Raw genomic sequence first — 10376 nt, 5'->3', positions numbered from 1 at the left:
GGGGGTTTAGATGGGGAGGAAGGAATTGAAAGAACATACTGTGAAAATGTTGCAAATGGGAATGGCTAAATCATACTGCATGAAAAATGGGAGCAGGGATTATTGTCTGAAATTGTTGAACTCAATATTGAGTCCGGAAGGCTGTAAAGTGCCTAATCGAAAGATGAGCTGCTGTTCCTCGAGCTTACGTTGAGCTTCATTGGAACAATGTAATAGGCCGAGGACAGAGAGATCAGAGTGGGAGTGAAGCGGTGAATTAAAGTGACAGGTGACCGGAAGCTCAGGGTCACCCTTACGGACTGAACGGAGGTGTTCCGCAAAGCGGTCGCCCAATCTGCATTTGGTCTCCCCAATGTAGAGGAGACCGCATTGTGAGCAGCGAATACAGTACATTAAATTGCAAGAAGTACAAGTAAATCGCTGTTTCAACTGGAAGGGGTGTTTGAGGCCCTGGACAGTGGGAAGGGAGGAGGTAAAAAGGCAGAGTGAGAGCAAGACTGAGGAGGAGAGAGAGATCAATCATGATCTTGCAATGATTACATATCTATTGTAGCTTTTGTTTTATGTTTGAATTATAAATGCTCTCAGTGGAAAAGTCAAATTGTCACTCTGTCCATAACAGTTTCTGAGTTTTTGAAAAGGATCCAAATGTAAACTGGACGAAGAATGAGAGTGGGTTTTCAACTAAATGCTGACAACCAGTGAGCTAAACCTTTGATTCCAACTTCCACTTCAGCCAAACCTCAGGGATCCCCCTCCAAATTTCTGCCAAATCTGTTTTACTTTCACTTCCTGCTTCCCCATGATTGCTTGCCCCCACTGCTGTTTCTCTCCTTCATGGACACACTTATGCTATCTTCATCTGCATTGTGCATGGTCCCCATCCTGATCCTCACCCATACCCAATCCTGCTCACACTAGTTGCTCGCTACTCTCTTCGGACCTGGTGCATTAGGCCTCAGTTTGCTCGTACCCCTGCTGCCTCCACTGTCTGCGTCTTGCCTACCTACCCCAGGCTGCCATCCAGCTCCCAGTCCCCATGGATTCGGGATTCTTTGCCAGTTTTCCAGCATATTGCGCTACACTCAATTTAAAGCACAACAAGCACATTAAAGAACAAACTGTTTATTTCCCAATTTAGTACTGGGAATCCAGCTCAGGCATTAGACTGGTGGTGGGAAGGGAGGGAAGGCCAGGAAGATTAAAGATAATAGAGAAGGATAGAGAGAAGAAATGTGATTGAACAACAACTTGCCTTTATATAGCGCCTTTAACGTAGTAAAACGTCCCATGGCGCTTCACAGGAGTATTAAAAGACAAAAAAAATTGACACTGAGCCACATAAGGAGAAATTAGGGCAGGTGACCAAAAACTTGGTCAAAGAGGTAAGTTTTAAGGAGCGTCTTAAAGGAGGAAAGAGAGGTAGCGAGGCGGAGAGGTTTAGGCAGGGAATTCCAGAGCTTGAGGCCTAGGCAACAGAAGGCACGGCCACCAAAGGCTGAGCAATTATAATCAGGGATGCTCAAGAGGGAAGAATTAGAGGAGCGCAGATATCTCGGTGCTAAAGGAAAAGAAAGGGAGATTGGGATATAGAAGGAAGAGAAGGGGAAAGGGGATTGAGATTAAGGGAGATGGACTGGGGGGTAGATGATGGGAGAGGATCTGAGGTGCCAAGGGAAGAGATAGGAGAGTGGGGAGCGAGAAGATGGAAGCCTGTGGGGAAGATAATGGGATAAGCCAGAGTAAGAGGAAGGGAAAGTGACTGTGAGGGGAACAATGTGGGAGTAAAGGGAGGGGACGATGCAGGTTATGAGGGGTAGGAGAGGCTTTGGGAGCAAGAGGGATGTGGCAAAGTGAGGACGAAGGGAGACTATGGCAATGAGCAGGTGTGGCAGAAGCAGAAAAGATGGGGAGAGGATGCAGATGAGTATTGGGGGTGGGGATTGGGTGAGGGGTGGGGGTGACTGACAAGGGTGGGTACAGAAGATTATGGCGTGGTGAGACAAGGGGAGGAGATAGGGTGTGGAACTGTGGCAGAAGAAATCAGCAAGGGGACCAAAATGCCACCCCTTTCACAATGCTTTCCACTACTACTTGTGGCTCTGTAATGCCACTATTCATCATCCCAAAGAGAACCCGCACCTCTGGTCAAATCCCTTCCCCCATCCACCCCCAAAATCTACCTACAGCCCTCAATGGATCAATGCTCCAACTACTACTGTAGTCCCACTAACCAGCATCCTCACTTCCCACCAACAATAAGAGAGAAGACAAAGTAAGAGGAAAGAACCGCACATAGAAGGAACTACAAAAGACAAAGAAAAAAAAGATAACGGTAAAAAAAAAACAAGAGACAGAGAGAACCAAAAGAGATAGAGTCAAACCAACGCCACAGCAGATCCACTTATTTAAAAGTGGATCTGTTATACATATTAATACTTTTCCCCATTTAAATTCTTTACTTCCTGTGAAATTGTTCCCTTACCAAGCCATCCCAACTCCACTTTTTCCTCACCCTATCCTCTGATTTATTATAGCAATTCCACAGGAGATCCGCTATTTTATACTAAAGTGGGAAATGTTAGCATACCTTGAATTAATATAAATAGGCATAATGTACACATAGCTGGATGCATTTAGTTCAAACAGCTTTTCTGCATACAAATGAATCTCCTGCATGTGCATGCTGTACTGATTAATTCACTGTGGTTTTGATTATATATATTTCTGAAGGATTCGATAGTATTGTATTAATGAATATACAGGGCAAATTGTTGGAAAAAATTCTGAGGTACAGTATTAATCGTCATTTAGAAAGGGACGGATTAATCAAGGACAGTCAGCATGGATTTGTTAAGGGAAGGCCATGTCCGACTAACTTGATTGAAGTTTTTGGAGGAGGTAACCAGGAGGGTTGATGAGGGTAGTGCGTTTGATGTAGTCTCTACATGGATTTTAGCAAGGCTTTTGACAAGGACCCACATGGCAGACTGGTCAGAAAAGTAAAAGCCCATGGGATCCAAGCGAAAGTTGCAAGTTGGATCCAAAATTGGCTCAGTGGCAGGAAGCAAAGGGTAATGGTCAACAGATGTTTTTGTGACTGGAAGGCTGCTTCAGTGGGGTTCCACAGGGCTCAGTATGAGGTCCTTCGCTTTTTGTGGTATACATCCAGGGGTATTCGATATTCAGGAAAGATAGGCAAAAAGGAAAGGGAGGTGGGGTAGCATTACTGGTTAAAGAAGGGATTAACACAATTGTAATGAAGGATATTAGCTCTGATGAGGTGGAATCTGTATGGGTAGAATTGAGAAATACTAAGGGGAAAAAAACGTTAGTGGGAGTGGTTTATACACCTCCAAACAGTAAGGCGGAGGTTGGGGATGGCATTAAAAGAGAAATTAAAGAAGCGTGCAATAAGGGCACAGCAGTCATCATGGGTGACTTTAATCTACATATAGATTGGGCCCACCAAATGAGTAACAATACTGTGGAGGAGGAATTCCTGGAGTGTTTACGGGATGGTTTCCTGGACCAATATGTCGAGGAACCAACCAGAGATCAGGCCATCTTAGACTGGATATTATGTAACGAGAAAGGATTAATTAGCAATCTTGTTGTACGAGGCCGCTTGGGTCGGAGCGATCATAATATGATCGAATTCTTCATTCAGACGGAGAATGAAGTAGTTGACTCGGAGACTAGGGTCCTCAATTTAAATAAAGGAAACTACGATGGTCTGAGGAGCGAGTTGGGTAGGATTGATTGGGGAATGGCACTCAAAGGGTTGACGGTGGATAGGCAATGGCAAACATTCAAAGACCGAATGGATGAACTACAGAATTTGTTCATCCCAGTTTGGCATAAAAATAAAACAAAAAAGGTGACTCAACCGTGGCTAACAAGGGAAATTAGGGATAGCATAAGGTCCAAGGAGAGGGCATATAAATTGGCCAGAATAAGCAATAATCCTGAGGATTGGGAGCAGTTTAGGATTCAACAAAGGAGGACAAAGGGATTAATTAAGAAAGGGAAAATAGAATATGAGAGTAAGCTTGCAGAGAACATAAAAACTGACTGTAAAAGCTTTTATAGATATGTGAAGAGAAAAAGATTGGTGAAGTCAAGCGTAGGTCCTTTGCAGTCAGAATCGGGGGAATTTATAATGCGAAACAAAGAAATGGCAGACCAATTAAATACATACTTTGGTTCTGTCTTCACAAAGGAGGACACAAATAACCTCCCAGAGATGCCGGGGAACATAGGGTCTGATGAAAGGGTGGAACTGAAAGAAATCAGTATTTGTAGGGAAATGGTGTTAGGAAAATTGATGGGACTGAAGGCCGATAAATCCCCAGGGCCTGATAATCTACATCCCAGGGTACTTAAGGAAGTGGCCCTAGAAATAGTAGATGCATTGCTGATCATCTTCCAGAACTCGATAGACTCTGGAATGGTACCCATGGATTGGCGGGTAGCTAATGTTACCCCACTATTCAAAAAAGGTGGTAGAGAAAAGGCGGGGAATTATAGACCGGTAAGCTTGACATCGGTAGTGGGGAAAATGCTAGAGTCCATTATAAAAGATGTAATAGCAGAGCACTTGGAAAGCAATGGCTGGATCGGACAAAGTCAACATGGATTTACAAAAGGTAAATCATGCTTGACTAATCTACTGGAATTTTTTGAGGATGTAACTGGTAAAATAGATAAGGGAGAACCAGTGGATGTGATGTAATTGGACTTTCAGAAGGCTTTCGATAAGGTCCCGCATAAGAGATTAGCGTGCAAAATTAAGGCACATGGGATTGGGGGCAAGGTATTGACTTGGATAGAGAACTGGTTGGCGGACAGAAAGCAAAGAGTTGGAATAAACGGGTTGTTTTCCGAGTGGCAGGCAGTGACTAGTGGGGTACCGCAAGGATCGGTCCTAGGATCCCAGCTGTTCACAATATATATTAATGATCTGGACGAGGGAATTGGATGTAATATCTCCAAATTTGCAGACGACACAAAGCTGGGTGGGAGGGTAAGCTGTGAGGAGGATGTCGTGAAACTCCAGCACGATTTGGATAGGTTTGGTGATTGGGCAGAAACATGGCAAATGCACTATAATGTGGATAAATGTGAGGTTATCCACTTTGGTGGCAAAAACAGGAAGGCAGATTATTATTTGAATGGCAATAGATTGGGAGAAGGGGAAGGGCAAAGAGACCTGGGTGGTGTTGTACACCAGTCGCTGAAGGTAAGCATGCAGGTGCAGCAGGCGGTTAAGAAGGCAAATGGTATGTTGGCCTTCGTAGCAAGAGGGTTCGAGTACAAGAACAAGGATGTCTTGCTGCAGTTGTACAGGGCCTTGGTGAGACCACACCTTGAGTATTGTGTGCAGTTTTGGTCGCCTTACCTGAGGAAGGACGTCCTTGCCATGGAAGGAGTGCAGCGAAGATTCACCAGGCTGATATCTGGGATGGCAGGAATGACGTATGAGGAGAGATTGTGTCGATTGGGCTTATACTCACTGGAGTTTAGAAGATTGAGAGGGGATCTCATCGAAACCTATAAAATTCTGTCAGGCCTGGACAGACTAGATGCAGGAAGGATGTTTCTGATGGCCGGGGAGTCCAGAACCAGGGGTCATAGTCTAAGGATAAGGGTTAAGCCATTTAGGACTGAAATGAGGAGGAATTTCCTTCACCCAGAGAGTGGTGAACCTGTGGAATTCTCTGCCACAGAGGGCGGTGGAGGCCAGTTCATTAAATATATTCAAGAAGGAGTTGGATATATTTCTTAAGGCTAAAGGGATCAAGGGATATGGGGAGAAGGCAGGGACCGGGTACTGAATTTGGATGATCAGCCATGATCTCATTGAATGGCGGAGCAGGCTCGAAGGGCCGAATGGCCTACTCCTGCTCCTATCTTCTATGTTTCTATATCAATGATTTAGACTTCAATGTAGGGGGCATGATTAAAAAGTTTGCAGATTAAACAAAAATTGACTATGTGATTGATAGTGAGGAAGAAAGCTGTAGACTGCAGGAAGATATCAATGGACTGGTCAGGTGGGCAGAAAAGTGGCAAATGGAATTCAATCCGGAGAAGTGTGAGGTAATGCATTTGGGGAGGGCTAACAAGGCAAGGGTATACACAATAAATGGTAGGATACTGAGAAGTGCAGAGGAACACTGAGATTGGGTAGGCTGGGGCTTGTTTTCTTTGGAACAGAAGAGGCTGAGGAGAGATTTAATTGAGGTGTATAAAATTATGAGGGGCCTAGATAGAGTGGATAGGAAGGACCTATTTCACTTAGCAGAGAGGTCAATAACCAGGCGGCATAGATTTAAAGTAATTGGTAGAAGGATTAGAGGAGAGTTGAAGAGATCTTTTTTCACCCAGAGGGTGGTGGGGTCTGGAACTCATTGCCTGAAAGTGTGATAGAAGAAGAAACCCTCACTGTATTTAAAAAGTACTTGGATATGCATTTGAGGTGCCGTAATCTACAAGGCCACGGACCAAGAGCTGGAAAGTGGGATTAGACTGGATAGCTCTTATTCGGCTGGCACGGACACAATGGGCCAAAAATGTCAATGATTCTATGACTTGAAACCCAAGTTATTCTTTTATACAGTATCTAAAAATATCTCCAATACTAACCTAGACCAGGAAGATTTAGCCTGTTCTTTCATGGACAGTTGTGTTGTGGGAGCATTTATCTCCTGATGGCTCTAATGAAGAAACAGAATACAAAGCAATATGAAATCAAAAAATCAAAACATTTGATAGCTTACCAATACGTATGCAAAGTAGTTCACTGTATTTATTATAAACTCAGTGTTATAGCTGGAATCCAATATACTTTCTGGTCCTGTGTCACAAATCCAATATACCTTCAAGATCATCTCACAAAATTTAAAAATAACCTTAGTTTATCATCTTCAAAAAGTCATGCAAACACAGCACCAGAGCATTGAGAAATATTAATTTGAGAAAATCTGCAACTGTATACACATTATAAGGATTTCATATACTTCTTGGGACACATGTGACTAACCCAAGTAGAACCCGAAACTTTCTATTATAATATTACCTTCTAATTCAACGTCAAGAATCCATATTCTTTATGGAAGATATAGATGAGTAGAAATTACTGTTTCCCATATTAGTGAATAGAAACATAGAAACACAGAAAAATAGGAGCAGGTGTAGGCCATTTGGCCCTTCGATCCTGCTCTGCCATTCAACACGATCATGGCTGATCCTCTATCTCAATACCATATTCCCGCTCTCTCCCCATACCCCTTGACGCCTTTTGCGTCTAGAAATCTATCTATTTCCTTCTTAAATATATTCAGTGACTTGGCCTCCACAGCCTTCTGTGGTAGAGAATTCCACAGGTTCACCAACCTCAGTGAAGAAATTTCTCCTCATCTCGGTCCTAAATGTCCTACCCCGTATCCTGAGACTGTGACCCTCTTGTTCTAGACCCCCCCCAGCCAGGGGAAACATCCTCCCTGCATCCAGTCTATCTAGCCCTGTCAGAATTTTACACGTTTCAATGAGATCCCCTCTCATTCTTCTAAACTCTAGTGAATACAGGCCTAGTCGACCCAATCTCTCCTCATGCGACAGTCCTGCCATCCCAGGAATCAGTCTGGTGAAACTTCGTTGCACTCCCTCTATGTCAAGTATATCCTTTCTTAGGTAAGGAGACCAAAACTGGGCACAGTACTTCAGGTGTAGTCTCACCAAGGCCCTGTATAACTGTAGTAAGACATCTTTGCTCCTGTACTCAAATCCTCTTGCAATGAAGGCCAACATACCATTTGCCTTTCTAACTGCTTGCTGCACCTTATGAAGCATTATGAATGCTTCATAAAACATTTGTCTATCTACTATGTTAACAGCGACATGAGTTCATTAAAATAGGTGAATGTCTCAGTTAAAAGGATGAACAGAGAATGTCACATGAACACATTACGGCTTCATCTACAAATATCACAAGGAAATTTTGTGCAATTGCACAGTAAAAATATTGCTGCATTACTGATGCTTCTAGCCACACAACATGGTGCAATGAGGAGTTTGTTCTCTCTAATTTTTCTCCCCTGATCTCTTGAAAATGTTAACCTCCCTTACTGGGATATGGTTCCATGGGCAGCAGTAACCCTTCCAGTATCCTATCCAAGTGAGCAGCATCCCGGGAGCCTTGAGAATAAGTGTTGGCAGACTGTAGGACATGACAGCTGAATTCTATCTTGTCCACACAGGCACCTGAGCAGCTTCATCATAAATGTTGCCAATTTCCTTTCTCTCATCCCGTCTCATATGCATCTGTCTTTAATGTGGGCCCATTAAAGACAGATGCAGGCAAGACTATAATGGACAATAAGGAAATAGAAGACTGTTTAAATGATTATTTTGCATCCGTTTTTACTGTGGAATAAGAGGACAAAATCCCAGCGATATAAAGCGCCTTCATGTCACAGCTGGTCAGACTGTTAATCTTCTGCAAACCCTTCCACTAGTTCATACTGTTCTTCAAGGAAAGAGTATAAAAGATGCAGAAACAACCACCTGACTTACTGAGAGTACTGCCACAGGAGAACTGCTATTGGCCCAGATTTTGCATTGAGAATAACGGTGAGGTTATCAACGCTCACCGTTATTATGGAGTAAATCGGACAGCAACTTCTGGAGTATGCATATGCGCAGTTAAATGTGGAAATCCAGAAGTTGCAGTTCGAGTTACCCTGCTCCTCCAGAGGCTGCGCTATACCGGTACCTTGACGATAAGACTCGGCATTGAAATCAATGTAAGGGCGTGAAGGTGAATGATGGTGGAGCCCAGCACATGAGTGCAAAAGACAAGGCTGAAGCGTTTGCAACCATCTTCAGCCAGAAGTGCTGAGTGGATGATCCATATCAGCTTACTCCTGAGGTCCCCACCATCACAGAAGCCAGTGACATAAGAAAACTACTAGGCACTTGGTCTAAGCATTAAACAAAGCTTTAATCAACTGTTTTACAACATGGAGGTCTAGTTGTGTCCTTCACTAGTTCCTGTTAAGAATGTCCTGCGCAAGCTGGGCCCGTGCCCGAGTATTTATACTCTCCCTGAACAGCGCCACCCATAGGCTGCTTAGTATTATTTCATAAGTCTTTCTTTCATGAATGACTAATTCATGTCAGCCAGTCTTCAGCCAATTCGATTCACTCCATGTGATATCAAGAAACGGCTGAGCGCACTGGATACAGCAAAGGCTATGGGCCCCGACAACATCCCGGCTATCGTGCTGAAGACTTGTGCTCCAGAACTAGCCACGCCGCTAGCCAAGCTGTTCCAGTACAGCTACAACGCTGGCATCTATCCGACAATGTGAAAAACTGCCCAGGTATGTCCTGTCCACAAAAAGCAGGACAAATCCAACCCAGCCAATTACCGCCCCATCAGTCTACTCTCAATCATCAGCAAAGTGGTGGAAGGTGTCATCGAAAGTGCTATCAAGCGCACTTACTCACCAATAACCTGCTCACTGATGCCCAGTTTGGGTTCCGCCAAGACCACTCAGCTCCTGACCTCATTACAACCTTGTCCAAACATGGACAAAGGAGCTGAATTCCAGAGGTTAGGTGAGAGTGACTGGCCTTGACTTCAAGGCAGAATTTGACCGAGTGTGGCATCAAGGAACCCTAGTAAAACTGAAGTCAATGGGAATCGGGGGGGAAAACGCTCCACTGGCTGGAGTCATACCTAGCACAAAGGAAGATGGTTGTGGTGGTTGAAGGTCAATCATCACTGCCCCAGGACATCGCTGCAGAAGTTCCTCAGGGCAGTGTCCTAGGCCCAACCATCTTCAGCTGCTTCATCAATGACCTTCCCTCCAACATAAGGTCAGAAATGGGGATGTTCGCTGATGACTGCACAATGTTCAGTGCCATTTACAACTTCTCAGATAATGAAGCAGTCCATGCCCGCATGCAACAAGACCGGGACGATGTTCAGGCTTGGGCTGATAAGTGGCAAGTATCATTCGTGCCACACAAGTGCCAGGCAATGACTATCTCCAACAAGCGAGAGTCCAACCACCTCCCCATGACATTCAACAGTATTACCACCGTCGAATCCCCCACCATCAACATCCTGGGGATCACCATTGACTAGAAACTTAACTGGACCAGCCACATAAATACTGTGGCAACAAGAGCAGGTCAGAGGCTAGGTATGCTGCGGCGAGTGTCTCACCTCCTGACTCCCCAAAGCATTTCCACCATCTACAAGGCACAAGTAAGGAGTGTGATGGAATACTCTCCACTTGCCTGGATAAGTGCAGCTCCAACAACACTCAAGAAGCTCGACACCATCCAGGACAAAGCAGCCCGCT

At 44.4% G+C, this 10376-nt stretch overlaps 1 protein-coding gene across 1 annotated transcript in view; it reads right to left on the bottom strand.

Moving 5' to 3' along the window:
• The window catches only part of LOC147121976 (transcriptional protein SWT1-like), a 130027-nt gene that overhangs the window by 105421 nt on the left and 14230 nt on the right, over positions 1-10376 (bottom strand). The window contains 1 exon segment of the mRNA XM_085978111.1: positions 6649-6719. Coding sequence (XP_085834237.1) covers positions 6649-6719 — 71 coding nt within the window.

Source organism: Somniosus microcephalus, chromosome 3 (assembly GCF_052327205.1).
Source record: "Somniosus microcephalus isolate GS21.2 chromosome 3, FLI_Smic_1.0, whole genome shotgun sequence".
In the NCBI taxonomy this organism is placed as follows: Eukaryota; Metazoa; Chordata; class Chondrichthyes; order Squaliformes; family Somniosidae; genus Somniosus; species Somniosus microcephalus.
Note: the sequence above shows the minus strand (reverse complement) of the source record. Positions and strands in the feature narration are given on the sequence as shown.